This window comes from Acomys minous (genome assembly GCF_964271855.1).
Source record: "Acomys minous genome assembly, chromosome: 7".
Classification (NCBI taxonomy): domain Eukaryota; kingdom Metazoa; phylum Chordata; class Mammalia; order Rodentia; family Muridae; genus Acomys; species Acomys minous.
Window position 1 is genome coordinate 117,013,020 of NC_140488.1, and position 22,331 is coordinate 117,035,350.

The 22,331-nt window shown below is 39.0% G+C and overlaps 1 protein-coding gene across 1 annotated transcript; it reads right to left on the minus strand.

Annotated features, from left to right (window-relative positions):
* Positions 1-12,315: 12,315 nt before the first annotated feature.
* On the minus strand, positions 12,316-12,900 carry LOC311601432 (RNA polymerase II subunit A C-terminal domain phosphatase SSU72-like; the record flags this gene model as incomplete). Its single annotated transcript, XM_084788892.1, has 1 exon — positions 12,316-12,900. One exon carries the CDS (start codon positions 12,898-12,900, stop codon positions 12,316-12,318), a length of 585 nt encoding a protein of 194 aa, XP_084645018.1.
* Positions 12,901-22,331: the final 9,431 nt, after the last annotated feature.

A 22,331-nucleotide genomic window follows, 5' to 3' on the forward strand; every position in this document is an offset into this window, starting at 1 on the left:
GCGATTTGTAGAAAGATGGGAATTGATCTATCTCAAGGTACAGCTATAAGATTTCTGGGCATGTAGTCAAAGGATGCTCAATCCTACAAAATTGCACTTGCTCAGTCATGTTCATTGCGGTTTTATTCATCATATCTAGGAATTGGAAGCAACCTACAAGTCACTCAACAGAAGAATTGTTAAAGAAAATGTACATTTGCACAATAGAGTATTACTCCTGTTCTTTTCTAATGAGTAACAGAAAGGGTGGATATCAAATGTGTAGGGAGGTGGAGATAACTGGGAAGAGTAAAGAGAGGGCAGCTGTAATCAGGATATATTGTATGAGAAAGAATTTATTTTTAATAAAAGGGAAGATTTAAAGAACAAAACAATGTTTAAAATAAAAAATATTTCTGACTTTGGCTTAAATAAACAAAAATAACTGGGTTATAATCTTAAAAAATAAGAGAACTGATAAAAAATAACTTACTCTCTGAATGCCTCGCTTGCTGTACTCATGTTCCTATTGAGAATAAAGAATCATTAAATAAGGATTTGCAGGTGCTGTCTCATGGGGTTGCTAATTAAGTCACACAATAAAATGTAATATATTTCCTCATCAGTAATTATGACACCAAATCACCAATGAAGCCTAGTAATATTTTAAATCTTTTAGTTTACTATCAGGTGTGCAATATTCTCACTTTCTTACTATCACCCCACAAAATGCATACTGTTTGTTTTATTAATTTCAATAGACTATTTTCATTTAAGTTGCAATAAATTCATTTCAATAAAACCATTACTTATTTCACATTTATAAGATAGTACTTGGTTATCATAAAAAATTAGCTACCAGCCTTCCAGATATTGAGTATCTGAAACATACTATTGAAATGTTAAATTAGGAATCAAATAGTGTTTTCCTTTGGGAAAACTTCAAAACATAAAAAAATTGACTTGTGATGGTGCTTCTACACCTTAACTTCTCTTTGTTTTAGAGAACTATATCTTAAGTGTGGTCTTTTTTTCAATGAACATTTCCCTAGCCTTTAGGGATATAAGAATAATAATTTCCATCTTTCCCTTTCTAACCCATTGGTCCTCAATCCAAATAGGGTGGAGTCACTTGACATCACATAGATGGACCTAAGTAGTTTGGATAAATTTTGTACAGTTCTTTTTACTGGGTCATGAGCCATTTAATCATGAAACCATCCTTAAAAGGTAAAATATGTATTTTAAAAAGGGAAATAGAATAGAAAATACTATAATAAATAGTATATAATTAAAAGAAAAAAGATTGGTGGTATTTCAAGAAGACTTTCTGTGCATTCACACTTTTATGTGTGCTTATACTTACACATAAATGTACATGCATGAAATGAATTTTTCCTATGAGTCATGGTTTAAAACATTAATGTACAGTAGTTGTCCTTAGATTGTGATCTGAGGTGTTTGCTTAAAACAGATAGCTGAGCTCCATCTCAGACTTTTGAGAGCAGCAGTTAAAAGGATCCCCATTTAATCTGTAAAACTAATCCTTGTTATAGTGCTAATGAGGAAGTACCATACTCAAGAATAATTCAGAGTCCCTACAGAGTACTTTACATTTTTTTCTGAGACAGGGTCTTATTACATTGTTCAGGTCAGCCTTGAGTTTGTAATCTTTTTGCTTTGATTGCCTAGGTTCTATGTGTCTGCAATTTGCAGGAAGGATTGAAGTCATAGTTTTTTAGGAGTTTCTATAACAGGCACTGGGGATTATAGTCTACTAGGAAAAAGAGGTAGAATTGATACTTTCCTCATTTCTCATCCCATCTTTGCCATTGGTGTCCATCCAGGATAACCTTGAGAACACATTAAAATGTGGATAGCCAGACCAAATCCCCAGAGCCTGTGATTCTGTGGATTTAGGATGGTGGTCCTACAAACTACATATCTAAAAATTTCCACATAAGGCTGATTTTGCTAGTCTTTGAACATGTTCAGAACTAAGAATATCAAGTATTCTTGTTTTTTCCAGCACTGAAGATGGAATCCAGGCATCATGTATACTCTAGGCACTCTGTCACTGAGTGACATTTATGACTAAAAAGATGCTGTTTTTCATTTTGCTGTGTTTTCTTCTATAATTTACATTTTTCGGTTCCTTTGTTTGCCCATTGCTACTGTCCTTTGTGTTAAATGAGAGGGTTTTTTTTTTTACTGTTTTCAGCCATTTCCCATTTCTTTTCCTTTTTTCTTTAGTAAATTTTAGTAGCTTATAACCTTGTTCAGATCGCTATTAATGTCAATAGTACATAAAAACTTGGCTCATATATATTGCTATTTCCCCCTTATTGGTGTTGTCACAAGGTATATCTTTCTATATTGTATACCACCAAGTTAGATTTAAATCTGTTGCATCATGAGTTTCTGTCTTTTTAATCATATAGGAGAAAAACAATAATGATGAAAAATGAATTTATTCTAATTTATATTTACCCATATAGCTACTTTTACCAGTGTTCTTTATTTCCTTAACTGAATTCTGAGTTTGTTTGTTTTTCTTGAAGGCTCCCTTTGACATTTACTTAGTATGGATGAACTTGCTGCAAATTCAATTTATGTTAATCTTGGAATGTTCAAAGTCATGGACAAAAAGAATCATAAATACATAATACATTTTAAATATATTAAGAAATAAAAAAGAATGACATGTCTGTCTAGATTCTAGGCCCTGGAAGAATGTATATTCTGTGTAATATCAAGATTACAGTACTTATAACGGGCAGCGGTGACACAGCCCTTTAATCTCAACACTTGGGAGGAAGAGGCAGGTAGATTTCTGTGAGTTTGAGGCCAGCCTGGTCTACAGAGTGAGTTCCAGGACAGCCAAGATTACCCAGAAAATAAATGTGTGTTTGTGTGTGTGTGTGTGTGTGTGTGTGTGTGTGTGTGTGTGTGTTCACTACTTAAGCCATTCAAAAAAGTGAGAAAGACACAGCAATGAGCCAAATGCTATTTTATCTTACTTTTATGATGCTCTAAGTTTAGAATAAAATGTTAGCTTGCTTTAACTTGGACATGTTTATCATTATTTAAAAGTTTTTATGAAGTTGTCGAAGAGAGATCAACAGTTAAGAGTGAGTACTGCTCTTGCAGAGAACCTGAGTTCAGTTCTCAGCACCAACATCAAGCAGCTCACAACTCTCCATAGCCCGAGCTCTGGAGGGCCCAATACCCTTAGCCTCCATGGCAACCTGCCTCCATGTGCTCATACTCCCATCACATGCATAATTTTAAAATAAATATTTTTCAAAATGTTAATCTGATAGTTTTATTCCTGATCTGAGTTTGAGTCTACATTTAAATCCTCTACACTCTTTCTAAAGGATATGATGGAAAGTTTATTAAAAACTTACTTGAAATGAACTGATAAAAGAAAAAACAAATTGAGAACCTGAAGCAGGAAGATCATGACTTCTGGGCCAATCTGGGCTGTGTCAGAAAAGAAACTGAAACCAGCTGACATGTGAGCCACTTTTTATTTTTTATTTATTTATTTATTTATTTATTTATTTATTTATTTATTATTTTATTTTTTGGGGTGACCCAATGATGGTTTTATTTGGGTTACCAACAGGAATCTGGCCAAGGGGTTACTTAAAAGAAGCATGAGTAACTCAAAGGCATCTGCATTGCTGGAGGCAGAACTCTCAATAATCTTCCAATTTTGTGTGCTCCTAGACATGTGACCTTTTCTTTACCTCCTGACAGTCTTGGATTAAATGTTTGAATTCAGAGTAAAATGCCATCCAACACTAGTTGAGCCACTTTTTAAATGTGTATTAATTTCTTGGAGTGTTTACATGACAAATAAACTTATATAGACCTGAAGTGGGATGTGAACTTGATTTCAAATCTTTTATCAGAATATATGTGTGTGTGTGTGTGTGTGTGTGTGTGTGTGTGTGTGTGTGTGTGTGTGTGCGTGCGTGCGTATCTGAGAGACAGACAGACACACAGTCTAAGAAAGAGCTTTAAAGAAACTCCTCACCAGGCTTTATATTAGAACATGCTCTACATTTCCAATTAACAATGAAGGAAATTTTGGCCTAAAATAGATCAGATTAATGGCATGTGGGCTGAATTCTGTCAGCATTCAACAAACCCAGAGAGGAATATGCCTTCTTTCATGGAAAACTTGGACATGTATCATATCATAGCTGGAAATTGTGACATAAAATGTGCAAGATGCACCACATTTGTATCCTGTATATTTTCAGCACCTCCACAGCATACTTCTCTCCATATAAAATGGTGACAGGAATTCTATCATTGGTGTCTAAACTGCAGTTGAAAATAGATTTGCAGACAATCCTTGGCTCCATTATTTTCAGATTTCAGGGCCAAAGCTACGTTTATATGTTAAGTTGGGAGTCTATAATTTTATAATTTTATTCTAGCTTAATTTGAAGGGTGTTTTGCTTCCTAGAAGAAACAGAGGAGCCAGGTGGTGGTGGTGCACACCTTTAATCCCAGCGCTCAGGAGGCAAACGCAAGCAGATCGCTGTGAGTTCGAGGCCAGTCTGGTCTACAAAGTGAGTCCAGGACAACCAAAGCTACACAGAAAAACCCTGTCTCAATAAAACAAAAAACCAACCAAACAAAAAAGAAACAGAGGAATTGTTCTGATCATGGTGCGTAAAAACTCTAAGTGGAGCACAGAGAGCCTTGTGGGAGGAAAGACAGAAAGAACTGGAGGTGACAGGATCCCCACAAGAAGATCAACAGAACCAACTAACCTGCGGGGAGGTTATGTTGACTAAAGCAACAAACGCGGACCATGTATGGATTGGACTTAGGCCCCCAGCACAGCTTGTGCTTCACATGTGTCCACTAGTAAGGGGAGTGGGACTGTCTCTGACAAGGACTTTCTAGCATGCTTTTTAATCACTTCGCCTAGGTGGGACTGCCTTGACAGGCCACTGTGGTAGAAGACAGACTCAGTCCTGATGCTACTTGATGTGTTAAGATGGGCAGGTGGGGAGCTTCCTTTTTCTGAGATGTAGTGGAGGCAGGATATAGGGAAGAGGGAGGGAAGGTGGGACTAGGAAGAGAGAGGGAGGGGCTATGATTGTGATGTAAAATGAATAAATAAAAAATTAAATTTAAAAACTCTAACTGAACTGGGCATAATAACACACACCTTTAATCCCAGCACTTGGGAAGCAGAGGCAAGCAGATCTCTATGAGTTCAAGGCCAAGCTGGTCTACAAAGTGAGTTAGAGCATAGCCAGGGCCATTACACAGAGAAACCCTGTCTCAAAAATGAAAACAAACATATAAACAAAACCAAACCAGAAAACTTCCAACTAGCCAAGTGTGGTACCATACATCGGTAGTGCTGGTGCTCAGAAGGTTAAAGGAGGAGAATTGTAGATTCTAGGCTAGGCATAGTGACCCCGTCAAAACACCACCAACAAAAATAAACGACAGCAACAACAAAAAAACAATGTCTGTAAATATACATGGTTCTCTGCATGCAAAGCAAGGCACTGTACAGCAACTTAGTTTTCACAACCCTAGTCCTCCAGACACTTTAAGTAAGAAGTAGACAACACTGCCATGGCTACACACAAAGGAGCTCCTCACAAAGCAAACCTATCATACAAGCTATGAGCATACTGTGGGAGTAGTGCTCGAGGCAATTCGGAGTCTGTACGTTGAGAGAATGTGGAAACAAGATAGAATGTGGAAACCTGTTGTGGCATGGTGTTGACTCTAACTCAGTGGATGAGCTCCGATGTAGTTTCCATTCCTTAATGGTTCCAGGCATTTTGTATTTATAATAAACTCAACTCTGTGTACACAGAGAGTCAGAATTGTTCCACCTTTTTTTTTTCAACTAGCAAATAGTAATAGAGCTCCCACCATGTGATAGGAATGGTTCACAGTCAAATTCTTGGCAATGGAGATGGGGGTGAGTTTGAGGCAGGCTCTGATAAAGCACTTCCTTCCCAGTTAAAAGTATATTTTTGAGCCTTCTTCACATTACAAGTAGCAGGCTGATACAGGTGAACTACTCAGTGGGAAAATAGTAGGATTCAGGAAAGGAGACACAATTATCACATGCTCCCATGCTATATCATGAACTCTGGGCATTAACACTCAGTGGCATTTATGTAGTTATAGAGAGAAAGCCCTTCTGATGAAGAGAAAATCTTGAACAAAAGCATAGAAATACTCAAGAGAAAGCCAGCGATAAGTCCAGTCTTCTTAAGATAGAGTAATTCAGAGGTCTTGGTCATCTGGTAAGTAAACGGGTTATTTTCTGTACAATTTTAATGTAAATGAAAAGTAAAGTGCAAATATAAGATTAGCACTTTTTTGTAGAAATGACTAGAGATGTAATCTAGTGTTTTAGCTATAAAAACACTTTGAAAATATTATAAGTACTCTAAAAAAATTAATCTCTTTCTACTCCATCAATGGAAGCAACAATAAAGAGAACAAGAAAACAAAAACCACTGGAAATTACCATAATTTGGCTGTATTTGAGTTTAGAATAATGTTTAAAGAATTTTCTTTCTCCTTTCTTTGATTTTTTCCTTTTTAATTTTCTATCTAGTCATTCATTCCACATATGCTAGTGAGTGCTTTCTTTTTGTCAGGTACTATTTCCTGTTGGAGGGATATACAGTGTTTAAAGCGGATGAAAATTTCTGCCTTAATGTGAATTACATTGTTAGTGACGGAACACAGTTTATTGGATGACACATACCAGAGATAAAGTAAGTAGGGATGAGATTAGGAAATGTGTATGTGTATGTGGAATTGGGGGGAACCTGTCACTTTAACGAAGTGGTCTTATTGGGAAGGCAACAAAAAAGTTTTCACCAAACTTGAAGGATTTCTTAGAGAAGAGTGTTCTAGATGAAGGCAAGAGCCAGTACAGAGAGCTGGAAGAAAAATAGTGCCTGACATGTTCAAGGAAAATCATACTGGCAGTGTAGTAAGGCTAGGAGAGAGAGGGAGAGAGGGAGAGAGAGGGGGGGGGAGAGAGGGAGAGAATGAGAGAGAGAGAGAGAGAGAGAGAGAGAGAGAGAGAGAGAGAGAGAGAGAGAGAGAGAGACAGAGAGAGACAGAGACAGAGACAGAGACAGAGACAGACAGAGACAGACAGAGACAGAGACAGAGACAGAGACAGAGACAGAGACAGAGAAAGATACAGAGACAGAGACAGAGACAGAGACAGAGACAGAGACAGAGACAGAGAAAAGAAGGAGGAGGAGGAGGAGGAGGAAGGCAAAGAAGGAGGGAGGGAAAGAGGAAGAAAGGGAAGGTAGGTGAGAGGGTGAAAGGAGGAGGAAGGAAGAGGAGGAGGAAATCATCAGAGAGAGACGGGGCATGCTCTGAGTGCAGAAAGTGACGTAGATCATAGAACTTTGCATGCCTTTCCACTGAACGAGAATGAGAAGCCATTGTTTATTTTGCACATCAGGGTTTTCTGTGTGCTGATGCAGTCTACAGAAAATATCTACAGGCTGTAAATGCAGAAACACAGCAATGGTGTTGGAGGAAACTTGCTGCTTTGAGTTCCATGCATTAATAGTATTTGTGGCCTCCCTTAAGATTTCCAAAGCATCTATAAAACAATTTTAGCTGTTTCTAGTTGTTTACTTAATAATGTGTGTTTGCAGGATCTGCAGTTTCCTAATCTGCCATGTTGTTACAACTCATCTTGAACTTTAATACAATGCACACAAGAAACAGATTATTTTATTGTGAACTTTTTGTTTTAAAATAGTAAATTCATAAAAATGTACAAAAGAGTATAGAGTGGGGCTTTATAAATGACCTGATGGTTAAGAGTCCTCTCCGCTCTGCCAGAGGACCTGAGTTCAGTTCCCAGTACCCAGTTCCCAGTACCCTTGTTGGGTGGCTCACACCTACCTGTAACTCTAAGTTCAGGGGATCAGATGCCTCTGGCTTCTAAGACTCTGAGTACACCCACACACATGTGTGTACATCCACGTACACACATACATACTGCTAGAAAATAGTAATAATAATGAAAGAATACAAAGCCTTATATACATTTGTTCAGCTTCCCTCAGTGGTAACATGTCACAGATTCATAATCCAATACCAACACCAGAAATACTGGCATATTAGTAACTAGACTACAGATTCTACTGACTTCACTAGTTTACTTTTACTCCTGCCTCTGTCTATGTTCATAGGTATGTGAGTGGTTACATGCAGTTTTTACATATGCATGTTTGTAATCTGGTGATTATAATCACCAACCAGGATACAGACTTTTTATTTTTATTTTTTATGTATGATCACATGAACATAACATTACTATTCTAAAAGTTAATCTGAAATATAGTCTTCATGCTTGTGAGTCTCTCTAGTCCCTATTTTTACTTTTACTTTTATTTTGAGACAGAGTCTTATGTAGCTCGAGCTGGCCTCAACCTCCATATGTAGCTATGGCTGGACTTAAACTTCTGATCTTCCTAATTTCACCTTTCAAGGGCTTAGATTATAGGAGAGTTCCACTGCATCCAGATTTAGGTTGTGAATTTGTGATCCTTCTGCCTTGGCCTCTTAAATAACTGAGATTAAAAGCTTCTGTCACCAGGCTCAACTTGTTCATAAACCATGGTTTCAACACAGTCCCTTTATCCATAAAACTTTCATAAGGGTACCCAACCCACAAAATGCTTTGAAAATTAATTATTAAATGATTACAGGGCCCTCAAAACATATTAAGATACTATTTCCATGGCTGCTTTTTAAATGGAAAAGTGTTTCTAGCTCTCTTTGGATTGAGCACAATAAAATCAACAGTTGTGTATTCAGTTTTCTTCAGTCTGGAGAACAGTTGTGGAATTCAATGTGGCAGATACATGTGTTGCAAGGTGGGTCTGGTAGGTGAGCAAGAATAATGATGAGCCAGATGAACATAGTTTCTATCGTACACAAGTCCTAAGTAGTTAACCATCAGTAGAAACAAAACCTTACAGCATGAATTAGCAGTGAAGCCAGCCATACAAAATAGTCAAGGTTTGTGGCTGTTCAACTGGTTGCAGATCTTTTTTTTTAAATATATCTCAGTTGTTAGCCCATCCCTTGTATCCTCCCATTCCTCCCTTCCTCCCGCTTCCCCCCCTACTCCCCTCCCCTATGTCTGTGACTGGTTGCAGATCTTGCAAGGTGTCATTCTTTTAAAGTTCAAATACTAAAGGAGTCTCTGCTTGTAATCCCAGCACTTGGGAGGCTGAGGTATGTGGATCTCTGTAAGTTTGGGGCCAGCCTGGTCTATAATGCGAGTCCAGGAGAGCCAAGGCTACACAGAGAAACCCTGTCTCAAAAAAACAAAACAAAACAAAATGATACTCCTTTCCTAAATATGCCAACATGGGTGGTGTATCCTTACAATCCCCAGAGCTCGGTAGATTGAGATAAGTGGATTTCTGGGTATTGCTGGATAACCAACCTAGCCTAGCCTTTGTATGTTCCAAATTAGTGAGAGAGCCTGTCTTAATAAATGTGGTGGATAGCACCCAAAGAATGAATGACAGTCTGCCACAGATAAACACAGATATACATATATGAAAGGTTTATATGTATATGAAAGGGTCAAGGTTCATATAATATATACACATAAATGTATAAGGTTGTGACAAAAGGAGTGAATTTGAATGGTACGAAATGTGATTTACAAAGGCAACTTTGTGGTCAATGTGAGAGTTCATCTTAGTTCACCTAAGGAAAGTGTGATGATTATGATCTCAGAATTGGCAAGCAGGCAATCTTTAATGCTAAATCTGAGTCTACATCAACTAGTTCTGCCCCTTAGAGCACTTTTCTCCTCATCTATAAATTGAATATTGTGATGTGTCCTCCAGTTAGACTTGATCATCATCATCATCATCATCTGGAAGCAGAATAACTGTATTCACAGTCAGGAAATTCTCATGAGATGGGACCTGTTAACATTCCCTCACAGAGGAGAAGAAGAAGGCTGGCAAGGCTCACAGTCCTTTACCAGGTATCCATGTAACTCCTCTTGGAATGACATAATGTATAGACAATTGACTGGAGCTTCTTGATGTTTCAGTTGTCTGTAAAGTTCCCTGTGTGTGAGGATCAGAAAACCTGGTCTTTTCACTACCTTTATCTCACAATAAAATGTGTTAGTCCATCAAGATACACCTTGGCAGAATCCTTTTTTTAAAACATATTTTGGTATCCTCTCTACTGGGAGGGGGTGATGGAACTGCTTGAGATCTTCCCACCAAAAGTTAAACAGCAAGCATGTTCACAGGAGTGTTTTGAAGATAATGTATTTGGTTGGTCAATGGAATCTAAGGTCCAGAAATAAACCCACACACCCAAGAATAGATAAAGAAACTGTGATACATCTACACAATGGAATATTATTCAGCTATAAAAAACAAGGACATAATAAAATTTGCAGGCAAATGGACAGAGCTGGAAAAGATCATCCTGGATGAGGTAACTAAGACCAAGAAGGACACGCATGGCATGTACTCAGTTATAAGTGGATATTAGCCAGTTTAGTTCAGAATAACCATGCTATAATCTACAGACCTAAAGAAGCTATGTAACAAGGAGGACCCTAGGGAGGATGCTTATATCTTATTCAGAAGGGCAAATAGAATAGACACTGGAAGTGGTTGAAGAGCGGTAACAGGAAGCGATACATTGGAAGCTGAGTCTCGCAGCCAAATTTTGGGGAGAATCCAGAGAGTCTTATGGAAGAGTAGGAGGATAAAAGGACACAGAGGTGACATGAGCTCCACAAGAAGACCAACAAATCTGGGCCGGGAGAGGGGCTGTGGATACCAATACAACAACCAAGGATTGTGCATGAAGAGGATCTAAACCTCCTGTTCAGATGTAGCCCATGGGCAGCTCAGTCCTTTATCAAGGGGACCAGGGGATATCCCTGCCATGGACTCTGTTGCCTGCTCTTTGATCCCTTCCCCTTGGTGGGATGCCTTACCAGGCCACAGGGGGAGAAGATGTGCTCAGATGTGCTCAGACCTGATGTACTTTGGTGGTTTGGGGACAGGCTCCCCTTTTCTGATAAGTAGGAGAGGCAGGATAGAGGGAAGAGGGAGAGAGAATGGGACTTAGAGGAAAGGAGGGAAGGGCTATTATTAAAATGTAAAGTAAATAATTTTTTAAAAAGTCAAATTCGAAAGGCTGAAGAGATGACTCAGTGGTTAAGAGCACTTACTGTTCTTGTAGACGACTAGGGTTCTGTTCCTAGCACCTACATGGTGGTTCACAGCTATTCCTATTTCAAGTTCCAAGGGATCCTATACCCTTCCCTCTTCTGGATATATGGGTACTAGGCATGCAGATGGTACACATCTATAAATGCAGGTGAACACTCTTACATACAAAATAAAATAAATATAAAACAAATAGATCTTTAAAAAAAAGAAGTAAACACCAAGGCATGGTGGCACATGCCTTTAATCTCAGCACTTAGGGAGGCAGAAACAGGCCGATCTCTGTAAGTTTGAGGCCAGCCTAGTTTACAGAATGAGTCCAAGATTGCCAAGGCTATAGAGAGAAAACGTTTCTAAAAGAAGAAGAAGAAGAAGAAGAAGAAGAAGAAGAAGAAGAAGAAGAAGAAGAAGAAGCAGAAGAAGAAGAAGAAGAAGAAGAAGAAGAAGAAGAAGAAGAAGAAGAAGAAGAAGAAGAAGAAGAGGAAGAGGAAGAAGAAGAGGAAGAAGAAGTAGTAGTAAACTTTGGGGGCTGACAGAATGGGTCACTACCAAAACCTGAGTTTGATCCCCAGAACTGAATCCCACAAGTTGCCCTCTGACCTCCATCCATATTTTTTCCCGTAACACTAAATAAATAAATGTAATAAAATTTTTAGAACAACTTTGGAATTGTATTAGATATTTCATCCTTAAATATTGCTTCTATACTGTTTATTTTGTTCTTACATGTGTTTGAAATCCCAAGCTTTTCCCCCCTCCTACAGTCTGTTAGATTGTTTAGATATTTTTACAATCCAGTAAGGGCATAAGGTAATTATTGGTATAGGAAAACATACAATGTTTGGAAATTAATAATAATACATTTTAATGAGAAAAGCATAAATATCTAACTCCTTGGTAAAAGACAGAAAACATCCTATTGCTTTTTAAACTCAGTAGTCCCAGAACTTATTTCATTAGCACAGTTTCTTTGGCAACGTAACTGTTCATGAATGCAGAAACAATGTCAGGAACCAGCACTAATGAAGGACCATTTGAGGCTACATCAGCGGGAACCCAGCAGTCCTCCTCAGTAGAAGCAAGCAGTGTGCAGGAAGGTCTTACCAGTCTTTACCTCAAACATCTGCAGCAGCTCTGCGATCTCATCATCCACATCTTCAGAGTGCAGGATACTAAAGCAGATATCGCAGATGAGGAAGGCCCCAAGGATGGCATCTTCGTCATTGTCGGGGATGTCCACGTTGATCACATGGACCAGTTGACACACCTCTTGTTCTCTGGTGTTCAGGTATTCCACTACCTGGTCATAGACAAACCCATCACAAGTGAAGATCACATCAAACAGATCCTTGCTGCTCTGGAACCGTTCAGGACCAGACTTGATTCTCCGATTTCTATCAAGCATGCGTAAAATCCCATTCTTGGTGTAGAAATCTTTATCCTTCTCCAGCAGGTCACAATACATTTTGTCATACGTGGTTTCGAAATCGTAAATGTGCGGCTTGTCAGGTGTAGGCCCAGGAAGCTTCACAACGCTTGCGCTCCCGAAGGATTTCACGTTGAATCCTCGTTTTCTCAGGATGCTGTGGGCCTCCATACTCCGGTTCTGGTTGTTTAAGCACACCACAGCAACGTGGAGTGGATAGGATGACATGACCACAGAAGCGGAGGCTTTACGCGGAGATGGCTCTCGCAAGCTCATGAGCAGTAAAACAACCGGTATACGGCGCTTTAAAGTCCAGGCCGAAATAATGGCGGCTGGCTGGCTTCCGGAATATTAGTTCCGTGCTTCTCCTATGTGGGGTCAAAGGGTCAGGCTGTCCGGTAGTGTTACTGAGGGCCACATGGTTTCCTATGCATGGACAAAGGCTAGCGGGCAGTTGGTGTGACATCATCAACGAACGTTGCACAACAAACAAAAAGTCCTGGTCACGTACGGGCCTTTGCTGTCATTCCAGAACTCCCATAGTGAAATACAGATAGGAGACTCTATGATAACATGTAGGCCAGCCAACCTGGTTTACACCGCAATGAACAATAAAAAGGAGACATCAAACAAGACGGAAGTTGACGACCATCACCTGAGGTTGCCCTGTGACCTCCACACGTATATAATAAGCACAATCAAACTGCTCTTTCTAAATTATTTTTAGATATTTATATATTTGTGTGGACATGTGTGCATGTAAGAATAATTTGGAAAAAGCGTTTTTGACTCTTTTGTTATCTTTCTGCCTCCTATGATCGGTTTTACATGACAGTATGCAAGTGTTTTATTGTTTTGTTTTGTTTTGTTTTGTTGGTGCTGGGGCTTGAATCTAGAGCCTTTCATATGGTTCCTAAGTGTTCTATCCCTGAGCCATACTGACAGACTTGAATATTTCTCTTTGTTTTCTTCCTTCCTTCTTTCTTTTCTTCCTTGTTTCTTTCTTTTTAGAAATACCACTTTAAGTCTCTAACTTTTCTTTTTACTTCTTCTTGAAATATACTACACTAGTATTTTCCTCCTTAAACAAAAAAATAAAATAAACAACTATCCCCACAATACCTTCTTCAGTAAGAGAAAAGCAATATTATCCATCTCATTAAATATTTCTTACAGATGCTTCCATAACATATAGTTGGCATAAATCCATCAAAAATCAATTATGGGGACTAGGGCTATACCTCAGTTGGTAGATTGTTTGCCTAGCTTTGGAGAAGCCCTGGATTCAATTCCCAGCACTGCATAAAATGTGATCCTGTAATCCTATCACTTGGGAGATGGTGGTAAGAGGACCAGATCATCTTCAGCTACACAGAAAGTTATAGGCTATAGTGGGTTACATGAGATCTTGTCTCAAAAATTCAATTACAAGCCTCTCCAACAGCTCCTACATTTATATTCCTTAGAACTCTAGAAGAAAGTCTGAAAATGAAGACATTTGCCAATCAAAATACAAGACTCAACTTGATTAGTAACTTTTCTTTCCATTTGCATAGTATCAGTTCTAGACTTTCACTGTTCTGAGTCTTCAACACATAATCTTCACTCTCAACAGATCCCTTTCCATCAGCTTTATAGTTATCTTAAGAAGTGTAGCAATTTTCACACAATTTTTGCCAATATATTTTGCAGATACTTTATCATGGAAACTTTAAAACAAACACAAAACTAGAGAGGATAGTATACAAAATCCTTACATACATACAATCAAGCTTCAATCATTGTCAGCGGATGGTCAATAATGGTTTGGCATCAACAACCTTTAAAAACCTTACTTTTACACTAACTCCGATGCCCCATATTTGACCATGTCCCCTGGAGGGGGAGGCCTGGTGGCACCCAGAGGAAGGTTACCAAGAAGAGACTTGATACCCTATGAGCATATACAGGGGGAGGAGGTCCCCCTCAGTCACAGTCATAGGGGAGGGGAATAAGGGGAAAATGGGAGGGAGGGAGGAATGGGAGGATACAAGGGATGGGATAACCATTGAAATGTAATATGAATAAATCAATAAAATATATTAAAATTTAAACAAACAAAACAAAACAAAAAACCCTTACTTCTATTAATCATTCTCTCTTGCATCCTCCATATCCTCCAAAAGAAGTTTCTTTCTATCTGAGCTTGTTTTGTATCTCAATATGTGGGTTGCATCAAGACCTGGATTATCTCCTTTCCAGCCCTTTCAAATCTTTGCTCCAATTAGAAGTCAGTGTTTAGGCAGAATTTGTTTATTTTCATATTAGGAAGCACACACACATGCACACGCGCGCGCACGTGCACACACACACACACACACACACACACACACACACACTATGGCATGTTACATCCTATCTTTCACCTTCCATTTTTAGTCCAGTGTATACAAAGAATTCTGTATTCACCTTGTCTTGTTTATTTCCTCCTATGCGTAAATCAAAAGGTTTTCAGGAACACAATGCTCCTGGGATAGTTTTCACCTGAGATCAGTGATTTTATTTTTTTGGTGTCTGGGGATAGAGGGATAGGCCTTAATTCTCCCTATAACTTGTGAATCATTTGGCATTGACTCTTCTCTGTGCTGAAACTCTTTCTTCCCCTTGTTCCATGAGAAATTTTTCTTCTGTCTTGTACATGTCTAGCCTGTCCTTTCTCTATCTCATCTGACTCTGCTTTCTAAAATATGAGTGTTTCTTTGAATCTGTTCTTGTTCCTTTTCTCATTTACACTCTAACAAGCTGCAGTATGTCATCACCATCTGTATAGTATTTCTCAAACATTTGGAATCTAATGGGATAATGACATACTAGGACCATCAGGTTTTTTTAATTTAAAAAAAATCATTTCTACTTGTAACTCATTTTAAAATACAAAAATAATGCATACTTATATCTAATGAAGAAGTAATGCCATTTTCATAACAGAGAAAGTGATAAAGTCATTGGTAATCTTTTCTCAGTGTATGTGATGAATAGCTTGGATTTCAGGTCAAGTCCTCCTAATTTATAAATGCTAATTTATAAATCTTCAATTCACAGCCTTCAGTTGTAGGAATAGTATCATGTATTTGCTGCATTTTCCAGATACATTGTGGATATCAGCTAAGTATAAAAACAAAATTTATGCAGATAATTGTAGCTAAAATTAATATTTTCTTAGGTGTTAAACTGAATTGCAGAAAAAAATAGTGGGATGGATGTTTTAGTTTGGGAAATTGCAACAAATAAGTTGTTGGTCTTCTCTTTATTTGTGTAGCTGTATTCCTTTCTTTATAATTAAAAGTTTTAGTATTTGGTTTGTGTGTGTGTGTGTGTGTGTGTGTGTGTGTGTGTGTGTGTGTGTGTATGTGTGTTTATGTGTATTTGCATGTGTTTGTTCACACATGCATGTGTGACCAGCATGCTTGCCACACCATGCATGTGTATGGGGAACAGAGGAAGCCCAAGTTAATGTGTAAGGCTGAAGTCCTGACAGAATTAGTGTTGTCATCAGGAACACAGCCATGTCAAGGACTACAATGCCTCAGACCAATGGAAGTAACAGAAGCTTTTCCAGATGAGGCTCAGGCAGATGGTGAACTCTTTGTCTCTTCCAAGTGTGAATGTTGTTTTTCGGGATGTAGCTCAGGTTCTCAGGCACCCTTACTGGTGAGCTATCTTTCTGGCCTTGTTTGTATAGCTCTCTGGAAAAATAATATTTCCTGATATTTTTAGGAAGTCCTTGGAAGAAAATTTAAAATACCCTCCAAGACATATCAATGATTTTTTAAAGTGAAGTAAATAAAACTGTATAGTATTAGAAAGGTGGTAACTCTTGGCATTGAACATTTTATTTTTATTTTTTAATATATTTTATTAATTTATTCATATTACATCTCAATTGTTATCCCATCCCTTGTACCCTCCCATTCCTCCCTCCATCCCATTTTCCCCTTATGTGAGACTCCCCTCCCCTATGACTGTGACTGAGGGGGACCTCCTTATTACAAGTTAGTCCTCCACCAGGTGAGACACTGTACACCACAACCCCCAGCCTGCTCTGTCCTCCCCACAAACCTAGCAGCAAAATCCTGTCCCATCCCCTTCACACGCTATTAAACAAAGAAAGAAATAAGTAAATAAATAAATATGGGGAGAGAGAAAAGAAATAAATAAGAAAAATGACCCAGCTACTCCACTCCAACAATAAGGAATTTTGCTGAACTATGTTCATAGCACCTTTATTTGTAATAGCCAGAAACTATAAACAACATAGATGTCCCTCAACTGCAGAATGGATAAAGAAACTGTGGTACATTTACACAATGGAATACTACTCAGCTATTAAAAGCAAGGAAATCATGCAATTTGCAGATAAATGGATGGAACTAGAAAGATCATCCTGAGTGACCCAGAGAGACACACATGGTATGTACTCACTTATAAGCAGATATTAGCTATATAATACAGGATAAACATACTACAATTTATGGATCCAAAGAAGCTAAGTAACAAGGAGGGCCTAAGGGAGGACGCAGGAATCTCACTGAGAAGGGGAAATAGAATAGATAGAGGAAATGCTTGAAGATAGGAAACAGGACAGGAGAGGGAGTGCTGAGGGGATTGAAAGTGGGAATCTGATGTGGGAAGAATGCGTGGTGGGATGGGGGCAGGAGGACAGAAGGCTTGCAGAGAGAAGAGAAACTGTGGCCTGGGGCATCTCTGAGACAAGCTGGAGACCTTTGACAGAGAAGATATGGGGTGACTCTAGCTGAGACTCCTACTAGCAGTGGGCATGGAGATTGAAAGGCCACCTTCTAATCAGACAGAACTCCTAATAGAGGGAGGGGAACACTGAGCAACCCACAAAAGCTTCAACCACAATTTTACCCTGCCTGTGAGATAAGGAAAGAGCAGAGGTTGCAGGAATGTCCAACTACTGCCTGGCCATACCATGCAAGAGAGCCAACCCCTGACACTATTAATGATACTCTGCTATACTTCAGAGAGGAGCCTAGCATAGCTGGACTCTGAGAGACTCCACCCAGCAACAAATAGAAACAGATGCTGGGACTCACAGCCAACCATTGGGTGGAGTGCAGAGAGCCTTATGAAAGAGTGGTAGGAAGGATAGAAGGACCCAGAGGGAATACAAGTTCCACAAGAAGACCTACAGCGCTAATTAACATGGGCCCAGGGGGTCTAGTGGAGACTGAAGCACCAACCAAGGACTGTGTATGAACTGGACCTAGGCCTGTACACATATGAACCCAATGGGCAGCTTGGTCTTCATGTGAGTTTCTTAGTAAGGGGAGTGGGGGGCTGTCTCTGACATGGATTCTGTTTTCTGTTCTTCGTTCACTTCCTCCTGGTGGGACTCTCTTGCCAGGCCACCATGGTAGAGGATGTGTTCAGTCCTGATGTGACTTGATGTGCTGCAATGGGTAGGGGGTGACATTTTCTGAGGGGTAGAGGAGGGGGGATACGGGAAAGAGGGAGGGATGGTGAAATCAGGAAGGGAGGGTGGAGAGGGCTATGATTGGGCTGTAAAGTTAATCAATTAAAAAACAAGTTAGTCTTCACAAGATCTCTCTACTTATCTTCAGTGGAAAACAGACTTTTGGTCCTGAAATAATAGTTTGATTGTTGAGTAAATTTGTAAGTAGTTCAGCCTGAACAAAACACCCAGAACCAGAGGAATACTTTTTACTGGCATTATTCCTGATGAAGAGACATTGTTATGTCAAGTCCCATTTCATCTTTTCTTGGGGCCAGTCTCTTCTGAGATCCAGCTTATAACACAATGTAAAAGAAGTCTAAAAGTGATAAAGTTCAATGGTGATGGTGAGGTTGGTGTTTCCGTTAAGAGGAAGTTATTATTATGTTATTCTTAACTCCTATCTGGCGAAGTTGTAGCACAAATGACTATTTGCACAGAGGTGAATTGGGACTCTTATTATTTTCCCCTCTAAGTATTGGTCTTCATTAGTATCCTATGATATTTCCGACAAGCTCTGCCCTGCATGTAGTCAGTTATTTTCCAAAACGTGTATGTGACTATTCCCTTTCTTCTGCCTAAAATCTCTCCATAGCGAGAGGAAAGAGCATAACCCCTCCTCCATTCATGCAAAGCTTCTGTGAGTATGGCTCTTCCTTTTTATCTGCTCTAATCTTTATGCTGCACAAGAAATTGTATAAAACTTTAGTGATGTAAAACAACCACTTATTATGCTTCATGGTTCTGTGGATCAGGAATTTAGATAAGACACAGAGAAGAAACCTTGTCCCTGTTCCACTTAGCATTAACTGGGAGAGTTTGAAAGTTGGGGATTGGACTCACATAAAATGTATTCACTAATATTTATGGTGGTTGATGCTGGAGACAACAACAACTAGATTTGTTTTCTCTCTTTCACTCCCATTTTTCTTTCCATTTCTCCTTCCTTTACCTTGTCCCCATTTCCTGTCAGTATCAGCCATGCCAGAGGAAGGAGGGAGAAGGGAAGAGGGGGAGAACACATGGACGTTGATAACTTAACATCAGAGATGAGATACAACCAGTTCTTGTGCATTCTTTTCATTAGAAATGAGTTGCTAAGGAGGACTCCATGAACTTTACAATTCTATGTGGAGGACACTAATCATATGGCCCCACAAGTACACAATAAATATATATTATTCAAGGGACTTGATGGCAAAGACCAAAGTACCTGAATTGATAGCAAAGATCTGTGGCTTAGGAAAAAGTGAGATTTGAGCTGATCTCAACCATCAATTTGTCTTACCTATGGGACATCCAAACTAGATACATACATGTGCAGCATAATTCCTGTGATTATTTACTTCGCCACTTCATATTCTCCCTGTTCTTATTTTTCTACTTTTATGAGATGGTGTCATACTGTGTAGCCCTGCCTGACCTGGAACTCGCAGGGATCTTCCAGCCTCTACCTTTTCATACTGCCCCATCTACCTGTGCATTTTAAAACACAAAGATCCTGTTACATTTATTTATCTCGATAGTGTTTACATGACAGTACACTTAACATTTGGCAATCATTTCTGTAGCAAGTCTCCATAAAAGGTATAGATTTTACTTGACATTGATTCCCTCAGAATATCCAAAAAGTGGAGTATTGCTCTTTTCTTTGTTTAGCCAGCTTCAAGAAACAGGTAATTCTATCCTGTTCATGCTCTCAAGTCTTTCCTTTTGGTTTCCTTGTTACAATTATACAGCATGGATCAAGTGCTCTCTGACAGCCTTACAATTTGTGAATGAGAATTCCTGGAAAGAAGTTGTATCTGCAAAGGCTGGTTAACTGGTGGATGCAATGATTTAGGGAGGCTGAAATATTGCAGGTCCAGAACCTAGCTACAGTTTGTCTTAGGCTAGGGTTAGTTCCCTATCTCACCATTCCTTGTCCACCTCTTGAGCATTTGTCTTGGGCTTTACTCCTTTGCCTAGCCATTCCTTGTCCTCTTCTGGAGCTACCATCCTATGATCAGTATATAAAATAAAAACTCCTTTTGGATTATATTAACTTGGAAGACCATTAGCATCTACCAATCCAAAAGCTAACAATGCCATCAGATAGCCTCTTGAATCTTATAGCTAAGATTTCTCTACTTCACCGTAACTACCTCCTTCATGTTTCCAGCAACATAATGGGAACGTGTCTTCATTTGTGGCTTTTCTTTGTTCTGTTACCACAGAAATTTCATAAAACTGCTTCCATGTTGGGACATGGAATTAAGGGTAACCTAAATCTTTGTACCTCAGCCATGAACACATGCATTTAATTCTATAATAAATCTATCTTCTCTGCCCCTTGAGGTGAGAGCTGCGCTTTCATGTCAACAAACTAAAAGGCAACTTCGTGCTAGTTTTTCTTTTGCTGCTTCTTCTCAAATCTGTGACTGCCTGACTAACTGAACATAGAAGTGACATTTCTGAACCTGGACTTAGGAAATTAGAAGTTTCCATTTCCTGCATTCTGTAATGGTCAGTCCCATAACTATAGCTACCACATCAACATGCAAAAGTGAAGATAAAATAATAACATGAACCAACATTCCAGCCACGTGAATGAACCATCTTTGAAATAGATTTCTTAGTTCAGGTCAAGCCATCTCTTACTTGGCACTACATGGAGTAAAGGTCAACATTTTTCATAAAATAAATGATTATTGCTTTTTAAGTTGCCAAGTGTCATAGCAGTTTAAAACAGAGGAAGCGGTAACTAAAATGTAGGCTCAATTTTCTTATCAATTATATTTTTTATGAACGTATTAAATGGGCCTACCTCTCTAACAACCTGACTAACCCAAACAATCAGAAAAGGATATTTTAAAAAACACTACAATGAAACCTTAAGGATATCAGTCCCTGGCATAGTCAGCAGGATTTCAGCAGACCAGCAATTCCACCAAAGTTGCTGCTGGAATCAGGAGCACCAGCTGGAACCTTACGCTTCAGCTGGAGTCCGAAGCCTTGAAACTTTCCCTGCAGCAGTTCTCTTTAGGAGCCTCTTGAAGTGCAGGGATGAACAGGTGAAAACCAAGTCCCAACCAAAAGCCTCCTCTCCTGTTTTGGAGATATATATATCCTCTCAGTCTGTTCAAGGGAGTTTTTCACCAAGCTCCCGCATGAAGCAGTTCGACTTCTATGTGGAAAAACATCCTGTTTTCTCACATCTAAGTGGTAAAACACCCTGCCCTCTTCTCTGTCCCACACTTGGGATTCAAACAGAAAGAGGTTTATCTTCCCTTCACCAAAGCCTCTCCATTCCTTTTTATTATTATTCACTTTACATCCTGGTCCCATCCCTCCTCACTTCCCAGTCCTACCCTCTATTCCTTCCCCTACTTCTCCTCTCCTATTCCTCAGAAAAGGGCAGCCCTCTTTCCCACCCACCTAAGCTCATCAAATCATATCAGGACTGAGCATGTCCTCTTCTCTTGTAGCCTGGCAAGGCAGTCCCACCAGGGGGAAGTAATCTAAAAGCGACAAGACATCAATGGCCTCAATTCCCAAATAAAAAGATGTAGGCTAACAGAATGGATGCAAAAACAGGATACATCATTCTACAAGAAACACACCTCACCAAAAAAAAAAAAAAAAAAAGATAGACATCGCCTCAGAGTAAAGGGCTGGAAAACGTTATTCCAAGTTAACAGACCCAAGAAACAACCTGGAGTATTCTAGTATCTAATTTTGTTAGATTCTAGTATCTAATAAAATAGACATTCAACCAAAACTAATCAAAAGAGATGTGGAAGGACACTTCACATTCATCAAAGGAAAGATAGACCAAGAGGATGTCTCAATTCTGAACATCTATGGCACAAAGGCAAGGGCACCCACATCCATACAGGAAACATTACTAAAGCTTAAATCACACAACAAACCCCACAAATTAATAATAGGAGACTTTAACACCCCACTCTTACCAAAGGATAGATCACTGAGACAGAAACAAAATAGAGAAATAAAGAAACTAATAGACATCATGCGTTAAATGGACCTAACAGATATATATATATATATATATATATATATATATATATATATATATATATATATATATATACAGAATGTTTCACCCTAATACAAAAGAATATACTTCCTTCTCAGCACC